General features: G+C 46.3%; 1 protein-coding gene across 2 annotated transcripts; it reads right to left on the bottom strand.

The window, feature by feature from the left end:
• On the bottom strand, window positions 1–8711 carry BID (BH3 interacting domain death agonist). 2 transcript variants are annotated; one of them, XM_057428018.1, is made up of 6 exons: window positions 8662–8711; window positions 6984–7052; window positions 4822–5014; window positions 3427–3572; window positions 1542–1745; window positions 1–483 (listed from the first exon to the last, which is right to left on the bottom strand). In XM_057428018.1, the coding sequence occupies exons 2-6, from the start codon at window positions 6990–6992 to the stop codon at window positions 472–474; spliced, it is 564 nt and encodes a 187-aa protein (XP_057284001.1). In that variant the 5' UTR covers window positions 6993–7052; window positions 8662–8711; the 3' UTR covers window positions 1–471. The 2 variants fall into 2 exon arrangements, with proteins under 2 accessions (XP_057284001.1, XP_057284002.1); XM_057428019.1 differs by lacking the exons at window positions 6984–7052; window positions 8662–8711 and adding an exon at window positions 5290–5419.
• Window positions 8712–14855: the final 6144 nt, after the last annotated feature.

The following is a 14855-nucleotide window of genomic DNA, read 5'->3' as shown; positions in this document are numbered from 1 at the left end:
CCACCCCCTCCGTGGCCTGTACTGATCAATCACCCGTTTTATAGCCTGAGGCCTTCCTGGGAACAGTTAACACTCATGGCTCAGCTGCAGCGCCAGGAGCAGGGCTGGGAAGAGAACAACTAAGGAAAATGCCACAGCTCCTTAGAAAACAAACTACTGAGAGGGCAGGCTCTATGCCCACAGCAGTTCCTCTAGAGGCACAAGCCAGGGTCTGCATGAAGTCTGCTACTGCTAAGAAATAAAAGAAAACACCCTATTTTAAGATGAGAGAGGGCAAACACTACTCCTTATAGGCACGGCAGAGCTGGCGCTACCATCAGTGCTGTGCTACTCTACAAAAGCCTACCTACTGAAGCTCTGCCTTTCCTTTCACAGCTGTATCTTATGTAAGAGCAGAAAGTGATTGGCATACATGAAGAGAAGTAAAAAGTCTTCAGGAATGCACATTCTCCACATGGAGGACTGGAGAGCTCACTCACGCATCTAGAGGAAGACAGAACAGAATCAGTGTTAACAGCAGAGTAGCTGGAGAGCCATCCTGTGCCCAGCCACCCACCTGAGGAGCCAGGCAGCTCCTGCAAGTCCCCAGCACCACCAACTGTGCTCACCTCTGCCACCTGCTGTGCTGCCATCACACCTCAGACCGCCTTCCTGTGCAATGGGGCCATCAGTCCGAGGGGAACAGTCCCTGGTGACCACCTCTGTTCCCCTCCTGATGCAACTACATTGGAGTGGTGGACGGCCAGCAGCCCTTTGCCTGCCCTCCCTGCCCAGAGCTCCAAGTAAGGCAGCATGAGGGCCAGAATGACACTAGTGACTGGTCTCTGTGATAACTCAGCACCCTGGAGCTAAGCTGAGGACAGTGCTCAGTGACACCTCATGTGACATTGTACTTGGCAAAGACCTGTAGCAGGCAGCTCCCTGGTCTCATGGCACAGGGTGAGCTGGGCCCCTCTGCAGATTGCTGCCAACACTATAGCAAGGCTGCAGTGCAGGAGCGTCCCACAGACCTGATTGCATTCAAGTACCGTATAGTCTTAGTATGTCTTCATGCACATGCCCTCTCCCTTCCCCTGCTAGGTTAGTTACTGAACCTGGCACCAAATGTCCTAGCCTCCATCCTGGCTGCACTGTTGGCTGTTCAGCCTTCCACTTATGCTGTGGCTCCAACAGAGAACCCAGAAGGGAGCTGCCACTTGCCAGTGTTCCTTTGTTGGTGCTCTTTCTCAGGGGCAATTCTCTTCCCCATTCACTTGTGCCAAGCTCTAGGGAGGCCAAAAGTAGTGACCTCAGGCCCAAGACATTTGGGAAATGCAGCCACCATGTTTGTGGTCAAGCTTTCCCTCCCTGCAGGCATGATTAACCCGAGTCTGAAAGGCATAGCTCCCTGAAGACACTGCAGGGAGGAGAGGAGCAATCACATCTCTTTTCTCTGCCCCTCTGTTCATCCGCTGCTGTGAGTGGAGCAAACAGAAGCTGTGACATGGCCCCCTCAAACATTCCCCCTTCAGCACACAGGGACTGCCATTCCCAGCACTCACCATTCTAGCAATGTAGTTGTGAAACTGCTGGCTGATGTAGTTCACTGTGGTGTTGAAGACACGATGCAGAAGGGAGGGCATTGTATTGGCAATTTTTTTAGTTAAGACCATTGCTAGCACCAACATGGCTTTCTCCTGCTCCATGTCTGAGGGGATAGCTCGTGCAAGTCCTTCCACTGCCTCCGACATGTGCCGGGTTATCTCCTGCATGGAAGGAAGGGAGAAAAGGGTCTCAGTGAGCCTGCCAGCACTGTGCTGGTAACTAATGTGTTTGTTCCGGCACCCCACAGGATGCTGCTCCCCTTCCTCCCAGCCACCTGCCTGTCACACATGCTGGACTGCAGTAAGGATGACCATCTCTGACCCAACACAAAAAGAAACAGACACAACACACATACCACTGGAAAACTTGGATAGCACCTTACACACTCTGGGTGCAGCAGCCCCCCTCCTCCCCAGGGTTTGTACCTGGTCTGCCAAGACCTGAAGTGGCACAGGAATCCTGGGGCTCCTGGGAAAGGGTAACCAACCTTCAACAGTGAAGATTAGCGGTACAAGCTAAAATGGGGATTGGCAAGAAGGCAATGCAAGTTTCACAGAAAAGCCTTCACACAGGGAGGAGCGAGAGAAGGTGTCCAAGCATGCAACCAACACTGCCTTGCTCAAGATCAGTTTCCCACAGGGACAGTATGCTTATGCACACAGCTAACTACACTACTCATGTGGAAAAGCAAGGTCCACCTTGTCAGAAGTTCAGTTTGTCTCAGCCTTATCAAAGACTGAAAGGTTAGACAGCATATTTGAGGGCCTGAAACTTAGCTGGGTGGAGAACAAGACAGCAGGAGTGGGGAATGGTCAGACTGTGCTGTAATTAGTCTGTGCAGGTGATAAACCCTAGTAGAAAACACTCATAGTGCACACACACAAAAACAAATCCCAAACCAAAACCACACACAGAAAATTGTTTTAAGTCATTAAAACCTGCCTTTTCAGCAAGAAGGTGGACCCTCAATTCAAACACAGCATTAACTTGTAGAGCATAGGAAACCTCATGACAGGCAGAGAAAGGCATACAAGCAAGAAAGCCACAGTTACCTTGAAGGTGCCAAATAGCTCTGCAGAAACAAATTGTGACTCTTGATCCAGTTGTGGACCCAATCTTTAAAAATAATAGAGGGATGTCTAACACAAGGTACCTCAAGCAACTTCCCTTGCAGAGCAGTGAGCCACATAAGATGCTGGGCCAGGGACCATATCACATCTATTAGTGGAAAAGCAACTGCATCACAGAGTGGAGCTGCCATCTAGAGAGGCCTCCTTAGCAAGTCACCCTCCCAGGCCAAAGCCCACTGCTGCTCCCAACACTGACAGCCCCTGAGCTAAACAGTTATGGCACCAGAAGAGGGTCTCGGTATTTGCTGTCCTTCCAGTGTTCACAGAGAAGTACAAATCAAGCTTCTGGGACTAAACCTGCCCAAATTCTACTCAAATAATGAGCAGCAAACATGAGGGACTCAGCACCAAAGTCACAAACCTTTAAGGACAAACACTGAAGCCTTAACGAGATGGTTGATTTTCAAAAGATAAGCCACTGGGCCAACAAAAATGAGGACAAAATAACTCTGAAAGTCACCATCTATTTCACCATCTGCAGAAAGGAAATGAGCCCAAAGAACCTTATTTGTGGGGTCAAAGCTGCCGCAGGATGCAGCATCATCCCTAGCAAAGCTTCAAAGATAAGCATTTGGGCTGAATTTTAAGATGTCAATAACTGCACCAGCAAACTAGCAAAGACTGAAGCAACAAGCTTGCAAATTCTTTATGTCACAGCAGAAAGAATGCACATCTAAAAGTGGAACTGCTAGCCGGGCTGCTTTTCACTCACCTCTAGAGAGAGATTCTCATTCAGAAAGTGCTGCACTAGCTCATTTACTACTCTTGCTTTGATTTCTTTATCAAACTTGTCTCCAGCCTCAGCGAGCTGAGCAGCAATGAGCCGGACAACTTCATCATGTACCCGAGGGTCAAACACTGCCAACACATACAGCAAGATTTAGTTCACAGGCTGCAGTCAGACAAGGTTCAGTGCAAGTCAACTTTTTGCTCATCTCCACTACAACCTCCTTCCCAACCCCCCCATCATAGTGCATTCACAACAGTTATACTCCCTGTAACTCCCTTGTGTGCACTTGGTTACCAGAGACAGTGTGCAAACAGGTTTTTATCTGTAGTTTAGGTGGAGTGCAGCCTCACCCTGCCCCCAGAACACCACAGGAGAGGTCAGAACATCTCCAACCACAGTCTGCACAGGACAGGTACAGCCACCAACCTGCCCAGAGAGGGAAAAACACCACATGCTTTTTTCCAAGCAACTACTGTCTCTTTAAGCACCACCTCATAAAACAGTTTGGGTTGCAAGTGACCTTTAAAAGTCATCAAGTCCAACCTCACCCTGCAGTAAGCAGGGATATATCTCTTCAACTAGATTTGAGTGCTCAAAGCCCCATCCAACCTGACCTTGAATGTTTCCCATCACCTCTCTGGGCAACTTGTGTCAGTGTTTCATCACCCTCACCATAAAAAAATTTCTTCCTTATATCTAATCTGAATCTATCCTCCTTTAGTTAAAAGCCATTATTCCTTGTCTCATTTCCTTTAGGCAGAGCTCCCCATTGTCAACTGGGGCACAAGACCTATGCAGATTTGTATGAGGGAGGGCTATTCATTCTAGCACTTCTCCATCACCCTGCTTAAGGCTGAGGTCAATGTGTCAGCTGACATATCGTGGGTAGGGAGCAAAAGTCATCCTGCAGATCACTAGTGAAGCAGGAACGGTACCAGAAACAATATGAGCATCAGTTTGTACCACACTGGTAGAGCAGAAAGGGATTCACCCACTACCAGACAAAAGTTGTTCCAAAATCCTAGCCCTAATACTGATAGTGTCCAAGGAGCAGCGTGAGGCCTAACTGCTTAATATCATGCTCCTTGAGGACAGCTATCACTAGTACCAGCTTTGTAGCACTGTCTGATGTGCTACAGCCAAACCCCAGGGTGATTGCATGCTCTAGAAATGCATGTGGATATTAAGTGCTAAGCACTAGCTGTCTTATCTAAAGTGTTAAACTCCCAATCAATACCACCACCAGCTGCTACACTGTGAAGTTCCTCTATGAGGAAAGCATCACGCCTCCAAAACCGACCAGCAGCAAAGATGGGAAAATAGTAAAGGCCACCACCACCTTCAGAGATCATGTAGGATGGAGGAGAGAGCTCTCACCTTGCTCACCGTTCTGCGTTTGCCCACTCTGATTGCCATCAGTCTGAAGTTCTGCATCATCATAGGAGTAGTCACATTGCCATTGAAACAACTCGTTTTGCAGGAAATGCAGTTGCTCCCTGAACTTACAGTCAGGGGATACCTCCAGGAAGGTGTACAGCAGTGCATGCTCCATCTGGACAGATCCACTGATCTTAAACAGAAGGAAAAAAAAGTAAAAAATAAAAATCACTGTTATGCCCATGCCTAGGAAAAGTCCTGCTCAAAACGTCTACACATGCTCCATTTTCCAGCCCTGAACACATTTCTCTGGCATCCTTTGGGCATCCTGAGCAGCATTAGCCAGGGAGCCTACAGGACATCAGCAAATGCATATGAGCTCCTGAACGTGCACCCACAGAGAACTGCCTGATGGTGAATGATGGATAGCTCTGCTCTTACAAACCAGTGCTGGAAAAGTCAACTCACCTCCTCCTCAGATCTGCAGCTGTGCCAAAGACAGACACCCTGATCAGAGCTCCTCTTCTGAAGCAGATGTGTACTCAGCACTAGCCACCCACTTCTCCCTGTTCAGACATCTGCGTTTGGAATGTTTTCACCCCTGCCTTTGGTAATTGGGCACTCTACTTCCTGTGCATAACGAAGCCAGCAGCTCCCCATTTAAATGTAATCAGAGCACAGCAGTAACAGGGTGGAAAACAGAGATAACAGATAGCATAAGGCTGAAAAAAAACCCTAAGGTTCACATTTCTTCTCCCTCTTCAAAGGGATCTCAACTAGTTCCACAGTAAAACCGTTCACTTCCCTTTAGAGAGCCAAGCAGCTGCTCACAAGAGTAGTGATGGTGAGATGGCAAATCACTGGGGTCTGGTATCATCTACCCTGGCACATCCCCTCTCCAGTACAGGCACATGCTGCCCCTGCAGACACACACCTCACTGCCTTCAAGCACAGCAGCACAGAGTGCCCAAGTTAGTTAGCTTGAGGAGGTCCTTGAGGCAGACTGATGTGAGCAAGAGGTCTCACTGGAACACAGGGGCTCACAGTCAACTAAAGCCTCTGTACACGACCAGGCAACTGTCTAATAACTTTAAACATCTAAGAGCAGGATGTTGTGTAAGCACGGGGAAAAAAAGTGAGAGGAGAAAAAGAATCCTTACTCTGGTATGCGGACTGTCTGCCTATAAGATAAGAAAATGCTTAGGCTTAAATATAACTAGGGAGGAGAATCAGGGGTAAAGTAAAATGGTTTGTCTTGCCAGCTGCAGAGGGTGATAAACACGCAGTCAGGATGAGCTTGATAATTGAAAAGGAGTTTTGAGTACCTTTTGGGGAACAGAACCTTGCAAGGCTACCTCTAGCTATATAACCATATGAATATCATCCAGGACCTATATTGCCTAGGCAACAGCAGCAAAACTGGGACAAACACATAAAAAGTAATTGAAGATGGGTTGTTTAGTTGAGAGGAGACTGGGCAGAGAAAAGGAGCAAAGACAACAAAAAGTCCACAAATAGAAGCAAGTGGAAAATAAGGCATATGATCAAATATCAACAGAAGGCACGTCTTCCATGATCTGAGCATGGATGTTTACATACAGTAGTGAAGCTCATATGGTGACCCAAGCTTACCAGGGCACCAGTGGCAATCCCCCTGAACAAGCCACCGGACTAGTCACCAAGTTTGTGTTCAAAAGGCTTGTAGGAGAGCAGAGCAAGGAGCATTACAGTTGTATCCTAACACTACGTGGGGTAGGGAGCATGACAAACATTTCAATAGCAGTTCAATGTAATTAAGATTTAAGTGTGATAAAGAGTAACTTCATAATTGTTTAATATTGCACAAAAATGCAATAAATTGATCAGTGGTGTGTCTATTAATTTATTAGTTTTAGTAGTTTAGCTCTTTATCATAAAGATTGTAGTCTCTTAAATAACTACATTTCCAGCCTACAGTTTAAAGGAGGAGCATCACACTGCTCCCAAGGACGCAGCTTACTAAGTGGTTCCATCCACTTGTCTGTATTCAGAGCAGTGTCAGGGCTCCTGCAGGAACTCTGAATACAAGGACATGAGCCATCACTTCCGGACTCACACGCTTTGAGGTATCCTGGAACAAGTGCACAAAAAAAACATTGACCCGAGTCACATTTGAATCTAACCTGTTCCATGATGGATTCAGAGACAGTGCAGCTCTTTTCACCCTCTGCTTCAGACTAGAAGTCCCCGCCCTGCAAAACAGAAAGAAAAGGGTGAAATTACCCATAACCCCACATCTTGCAGCAGTGCTCATGGGTCTGGCCATATCTCATGGAAAATGACCTTTCTAGTGGTGCATATCCATATTTCTGGAGAGCTGCCCATCGCACACTGGCAACCATAAAAAAAGGCTGAGGAAAACACAAATGTTCCAGCAAGAAGGGCCCTATTCACATCAATGATGGGCATGAAACTTCTTCCTGCCACAGCCACATGCGAGACAGTGGTGCAACACAACCTACAAATGGGGCTTTAAGGACAAGAGGTGGTGCTGGGAAAGGGAGAGACAGTCCTTCATAGTTCCAGAGGCTGGAATGGAGAGCAGTGTTATCACAGAGGAGTTTCTGAGTACCTACTGAGAGCAGCTGAGTCTCAGCACACAGCGGTATATTCTACAGTGAAACACGCAGCTGACATTGCTACACATCTACAGCACTTCAAGTGCACTTCCCTCACCCCCATGTGGGGATACATGCATGTACTCAGGCTTATTTCAGTATTTTCTCCAACAAATACCTAGGGACAGAGAAGGCTGGACCAAGTGCCATCAATGGCTTCTAGTTACATCAACACAACTCTGCTGAGCCTCCAGGGAGGCCTGCTAGGAAGGAGGGAGAAAACAGGACTGAGGTCACAAGCTCTTCTGCCCCTGTGGTGCATGCTTAGAGCTGATAACCCTTGGCCTGCCTTGTGGCTGGGCACTACCGAAGGGGAGAGGCATGGAGAGAGGGAAGGGACATGGTGCAGAGGGTGGCCTCCCTCACCCACAAAGAAAGGGGAGCTGGTAGGAGCTCCTCATCCAGCCAAGCACAGCTGATGGCTGGGTCAGACCAGCAGCCTGAGTAGTCACACGTCTGTTACAAGGACTCTCAGGACAAGAAAGGCACTAGCAAGAACAGCACAGCAAGGGCCAGTAACATAAGGCTACCTAGCAAATGCCACGGCAGGGAGGATACCAATCCTGTTTATGAACCTTGCATTTGCTGCCTTAGATGCAGCAGTCCCACAACTGCACACAGAAGTCTCTTGTACAAGTTGGCTTCAACTCTTGCTGAGCAGTACTCTAGCTGAAAGTGGGCAGCACCTATCCACCAGGCCTTCTTCACCAAGGGCAATAACCTGGCTGCTATGCAGCTATTGTGACCACATAACTTCTGACCAAAACCAGGGTGAAAGCACCAAGGAGCCCAAACAGACAGGCTGCTATGAGAGACCTGGGCTAGTGATGAATGATCCTATTTCATTGTAACAACCCCTCACAAATGTGTTAAATAACTAAGTGTGCTGGTGGAAAAAAGGGAGAAAGTGAAAGCACAAATGAATTCAAACTCTGAAGGAAACCACAGTAATAATTTCATGAGACCATGAATTTCTCAACTTTTCAAAGGCTCTTATAAGTCCAACACACAATCTCAAGTATGTCTAAATATACAATAGCCCACAGGCAGCCTCTTAGCCACAAGTTCGTTTTACATTTAGTTGTAAGATCAGACTAATAGCTGCCTAGAACACAGCCTTAGGCTTGGCCTTTGCTGCTTTGTGTTTCTCTGTTCCATTCAAGTCCCTGTTGCTGCTACTCACCTCTGCCCTAAACGGTGTGCTGGCTGGGGAAGAGCGGAGTCCTCTCTGTCCTCTCCTCCAGACTTGACAGTGCTCTGAAACAGGTCAGGGTGCCCCTTCTCCCAGGCCTGGCTTTGCTGGAGGAAACACAGGTGTTAATTGAGGTTGGAGAACTTCAGACAGAATCCCTGAGATTAAGAGTGAAGTGGGGATTTTAGCAGTACTCCTGTTTAGCTTTGTGCAAACTCCTCAGGAGTCACCACATCAGCAACATTCCTGTAAACCAGGCAAAGCCTCCACTTGCACATATTTTGGTTTTATATGTAACATTTTCAGAGTAATTCAGCCCAAAACCAAGGTGTGCATGCTACACCTAGTAAACAATGGATAACCTCTGATACTAATTCCTCCTGAGTTAAACACCACTTCCTGAACCATCATGGCTTAGCCCACAGGAAGCATGAAGTAGCATTGGGCCTCTGCTGATCATATCCATTTGTCTTGAAAGCCATTCCATACCCAGCTCCAGCCTACACCAAGAGCTTCACGTGGGACTACACCAGCACTCCACAGGTGGTCACGTTAACCCATGCTGGCTAATTCTGGCTGGGAACAGCCAGCTCACTTTGCAACATGAGTACAGGCTGAACACATCTCCTCAAGAAGCTGCTCCATCCTCTGTTCACACCACACTATGTACACAGAGGGTCAAATGTTCTCCCACAGTCCTGGCAGAGGTGTAATGCACCACAAGCCACTAGAGCTGCAGGTCACACACAAGTGGTCAGATGTGCTGGTGAAACTGACGTAGCACTAAAGAGATTTCTCACTCACAAAACACTCTACAGCACAGCCTCTTGCACCCAAACCTGGCCAAACTGTGCTAGGGACCAGTGAAATCTTACAGCTAAAGGAGGGAATAGAAACCAAAGTCAAGACACTCCCTTAGGGAGTCTGTCGCCTGCCACATCTTTCCAAGGAATGCTCAGAACGTTTAAACATGGCTTTAAACCCCACATCCTCCACATTTTTGTCAGTATTTCACACTGCTAAGAAATTAATTTGGTTCAGTCCAAACACTCATGAAAGAGGCAACCAGAAAGAAACACACTATTGTCTTTTTCCCCACTCTCTGCTTTAAAAGCAGCAGTACAGAGCACTCCAGTATGGGAAGCAAGGGAGGTACACTTCTCCTTCCCAGAGCAGAAAATGCAAGTCAAAAGGACCCAGATCTGTTCTAGGCATGCCCATAGTTAGCCCTACAGAGGCAGGACACAGCAGATGGAGCCTATCTCTGCCTGTGCATGTTCCTCACACTAGTTCCTGGAAATGGGCAGGAAAGGTGCCTGTCGGTACCTCTACAGACTGAAGTGTTTTGAAAGCACTTCTGCTTTTCAAAGAGAGGCAGAGGCTTATATGCAGATTTTGGCAGAAACATCCTCCTTGGGTGCCTTGCAAAGGTAAAACACCTCAACAGGGGCCTCAATGCAGACAGAAAGGGGCTGTGTAGCCCCTGCCCTGCCAGGGTGCCTGCTGCACTGTTAGTGAGTGTGCAAGGGGAAGAGGCCTACATTACATGCAGTACTTCCCTTGCTCTCAGGGGATCACCTCAGCTCTATGTAATGTCAGACACTCCTGGGGCAAGGCCACAGAAATAGGTATTAATTTAAATCAGTTGCAAGTTTGGCCTCTCGAGCATATTAGCAGAGATAAGACAAAAAAAGAACAATGAAAAATCCACCACACTCCAAAGTAACTTACGTGGCAAAAAGTTATGACAGGGAGGCTTGATGATGCTAATGAACTGAATTCCCTGAATCAAAGCAGCACTACCCATGCAATGGAAGTCCCTGACAGGTTCCAACCCTCAGGCAATAAAGTTCTGCTTGGGTGGTCAGAAACATACCGGAGAACAGGAAAAAGGATTTCTCTCACATCACAAAATGGCTCCCTATTACAATGCCGGTATAGTTTTAGGTCATTACTTTCCATCAAAGCAAAGGCTTGGGTAGTCACAACATTTCTTCTGAAAAGCAAAATTCCTTAATGGAATGTCAAAAAAACTGGCCCCCTACAAAGCAAACCCCAAAGAGTCAAATGTTACCATCATGCTGAAGTCATCCCAAGTGACTTTAGAAACCTGGTAGCTTTAGATCAGATTAAGACCTTTTCTGGGGGATGGAAAAGGTCTTTTCATATTGGGTGAAAAGAATCTTTAGCTGGAGAATGAAAAAACATGAGATAAAGGTTACTTTACACCATTTGCATTCAGATTCAGAGTGAAACCAGAGCATTTGCTACGGCTGCTTTAGGGCATTAGAAAGTCTTAGAATAAATATAATGGAGTTTGAATTTTTCTGTTTAAATTGAAATACTAATTTTAATTCATTATTCCTTTTCACACTTTCAAGTCACTCATTATACAGCAAGTTTCATGTGATAGCAGCTGCTTCTGAGAAACCACAAGATGACTTAAAGTGTTAAACAGATAAGGCTACAACCAGCTTTTTGGATCAGTTCTTTCCATTTCCTTAGGGAAAAAAAAAAAACAGATGGCATTTTAAACACAAGTTTAGGACCCTTAAATAGCTCTAAGAAGTCATCATGGGGCATGTCCATTCCAACTTAACACTGTGCTGGGATATGGGACTGTGGAAAGGCATACGTGAAGTACACATAGTTACAGCCAAAGCAGATCTATCAGCCTCTTGCCAGTGCAGAAGGACAGATCCCATCCCACCCCATGCATACCAGTTTTCACAAGACTGATTCTGTGGAGGCTTCCCCCAAGGCAATCACGACTTTTTAGAGTAGGCTGAGTACATCCTGAGAGATGGTTATGTGCAACACAGGTCCTTCAGGTCTGGCATCCCTCTCATCTCCAAGTTGTATCAGCCTTTAAATCTTACAAATAACTCAGCAGAGCAGCTGTTCCCAGCTGTGGCCCATTAGTGAGGGGTGGCAACACAAGAGGACAAGGTCAGAAACCCCCAACTCCAGGTGTTAAGGAGAGATGGCACCACAAGGTTGTAGGACAGAAGAGAGGGAGAGGCAGGAATGCAACACAATTTGCACTCCATGGGTCTCTTCCTCACCTGCATCTCTTCCCACACCACTGAACCACCTCTTGCAGTTCTGGGAGGGGTAAGTTAGGAAAGAGTCCTGTCCACTGTCTAGTACTCCTCTCTTGCTGATGGTGCCATGCCGTCTTGGGGCAAAGAGGCAACACTGGCCGTAGCTGTACTGAAGACAGAACAAACCAGGTACTCCATGCAGTACCACTGCTACGTACTACGGATTTCAAAAGCAAAGGCTGCAAACACACATTTAATTTTCCCAGGTGAGGAGCTAGACATGGGAACAATACAGCTGCAAAGTATACAAGGCTTCACCTGCTCTAAAACCAGCATGGGCCTCTGCTGTACCTCCAAGCACTGCCAACAGGTCATCAACACCTCCCCACATGGCAGCAAGGATCACCTGATAGCATATTGTTATCTGTTAGGGGGAACTCTCAATAGCTCTTAAAGCTGCCATAAACAGGAGTAGGCCTCAGAATCCCTGCAATAGGGCTAAGCCACCACACAGCTTTCATCCCTTTGTCATGCTTCTGTTATGTCTTTAAGCCAGCTCAAGCCACCCTATGAATAATGCCGCTTCTTATCACCACTTCCCCCTCAGACCCTTCACCTTCTCCTCACAACTCAGCCTGTGAGTTACTGTTCTTAGCTGGATCAGACACTGTCTGGTTATGAAAACATACCTTTCCAGTAAAGCCACACACCTATAGGACCGACTCATTCAACAACTTGTCTGCGTTCTGAGTCACATTCTACACAAACACCTGCACTGGCACACCATCAGTCAATGGAGCTGTCGTGCGAGTTATCAAGATACTTGTCTTTGGGTCTCACATTTGAGTCAGGAGTGAATTCAAAGTCTTCAAAGCAGAAACTGCAATAAAGCATTAGTCACTGACAAGGAAACCCCTTCCAACCTCTGCACTGCTTTCTCTGCCTAGCAGCTCAAAGCCAAGAACTTTATATTTGGCAGTCAGGATGACATCGTTATTGAAGAAATAAAGTGGTGCCTATTTGTCCCTTCCTGGACCTGGTGGCTCTTACCTGTCTTGTGAGCAAACATTTTGTTGTTGAGCTTCAGAGCTCTTTACAAAACAAGCATCATTTGAGAGGTAGGAAAAGCAAGGCACCTGGTATTACCTGACATTTTAAACCTATGTATCAAGCCAAACCCACTCCATTTCACTGTCTTCCTGAAAACTTGCCACAGGCACAGCTGCTTTACATAGCCAGCCATTACTGGAAAGTGAGGAAGGGAAACAGTACCACATATTTAAGTTTCTCGGTTTAGGATGTTCTAAGCTGTGCCAGAAGGCTATCCATAGCACTTCAAGTCACAACAGTATAAGCAAATCCCACATCACACAGCCAAAAATCCCCAGAGGAATCCCCATCACCCTGCCATACTCAATTCCTAGACCATGAACCCAAGAGAAACTAAACAGCCCAATTACCGGCAGATACCAGAGCTTTTCCTCATATTTCCCTAGCTACAGATAAAGCCTGAATACTCCCACAGCAACTGCACATGCACTTTAGGCTTTGCAAAGAGAGAGAGGCAAAACAGACAGCAAAAGTGAAGATAGCTTGTTGATCTGGGAAAGTGGCAAGATGAATAAACAGGATGTTATCATACCAACAGAAAACCTGTCCCCATCACCGTATGCAAAGGATATGCCAGCCTGTAACAGTGATTAGAAGGCCCCAAGATCTTGCCTCATCTGAGACCCAGTGTCCTGCAAAAGTAGAATTTGATTTCAGACTTCAGAAAGAAAAGCAGGACAATGGGGAACAGAGACATTGACATACATTAGCCAGGCAAAGGATGGGCTGAACAAGCCCTTCTGTGCATCTACAGATCATAGAATCATAGATGCTCTAATGTGATACTGAAGTGATGGTTTGGTGCCATCTGGTTAATACCAAAGCTATTGGCTTGGAGTTTCTCAGGTCTTTCCCCACCACAGGGAACACAGCTTCCAAACTACAGGCATTTTCCATATTGCCTCAGAGGGAGGCTACAACACCAACAGCTTCATTTTAGATGCAGCAAAACTGACAAGCCATGAGAAAAAAGCTGTGAGATGCCAGTAGGTATGTGGCTGAGGGCAAACTCTATCCCCCAGTCACTTGTGATTTTATTTGCTTCATACCTTGCTTGTAAGGAATCACAAGACTGCTTAAATCCACCCTCCCAGCTACTCCCAAGCAGTACTGCTGATCACTTGAGGCTGTCAGCTTTTCTTTCTCTTCCTTTCAGCTTCAGATAGCAGTCTCCTTTAAGATGCAAAGAGTGCCACTAGCAGCATGTAAATAAAAAAAAAAGAGGCAGTTTGCTCATATCACCTTTGATGCAAAAATACATTGAAATATGCTGAATACTCCCTGCTCCTAACAGTTTAAATGTATTTATCGTCCAGTATTCAGTGGCACTGAAACTCTAAAGAGAGCACAAAGACCCAGCACCCATGGATGCTTCTCTGACTACCCATTTAGCCAGGGCATTTTCACCTTTGTTTCTTTATGCTGCCTAAGCACAGAGTGAACCTCTCAGCCTAGACACTTAGTAACTCAGCTGTGAATTTTGAATTCAAAATATATTGCAATGTGCATTTGATGTGGCTTTAATTTCCTTTTTGAAAGAAAAACTTTGTTAGACAATTCTAAAGAGGTTTCGATTGACCTTTTTATTAGGGATTTTGGCTCCCTGAGATCATTATTCTTCATGACTCCAGGAATTGCAGCAATCTTCTAGTTATCAGGGCAGTACTTTGACTTGTTACCAGAAAAACATCCAACTTACTCATCAACCTTTATTTTCATTTGGCTCAAAATTGAACACACCCATATCACTAGTATGTCTTAAAAATATAGGCAGGAACTTTTTATTACTGTGGTTTCTGTATCAGACCACTGATGGAGGCAGCATGACGACACTGTTCAGTATTCTTCTGAAGCCAGCCTACAGATACAGATGAGTCAGCAGAAAGCCTGTAGTTCAAACTGCCCCAAAGGCTGGAGCTGGGATTTAGATTTAGTTAATTGCAGCTGGCCCCAGTTGGAATTTGCACATCTCTATCTTGGGCATGACCACAGCTAAGAGGAAGGAGTGAGACTTGGATCTTGACTGCCATA

The sequence above is a fragment of the Pezoporus wallicus genome, unplaced genomic scaffold (assembly GCF_028554395.1).
Source record: "Pezoporus wallicus isolate ANWC-B61680 ecotype Strahan unplaced genomic scaffold, APGP_CSIRO_Pwel_v1 contig_2908, whole genome shotgun sequence".
Lineage (NCBI taxonomy): Eukaryota > Metazoa > Chordata > Aves > Psittaciformes > Psittacidae > Pezoporus > Pezoporus wallicus.
Note: the sequence above shows the minus strand (reverse complement) of the source record. Positions and strands in the feature narration are given on the sequence as shown.

Excerpts from the sequence above, each read along its gene's own strand:
- BID (XM_057428018.1), bottom strand. Across the intron at positions 3,573-4,821 it reads AACGCAGAACGGTGAGCAAG|TGTTTGACCCTCGGGTACAT; the intron begins GTGAGAGCTCTC and ends ATGTGTTGGCAG. Across the intron at positions 1,746-3,426 it reads ATGAGAATCTCTCTCTAGAG|GAGATAACCCGGCACATGTC; the intron begins GTGAGTGAAAAG and ends CCTTCCATGCAG.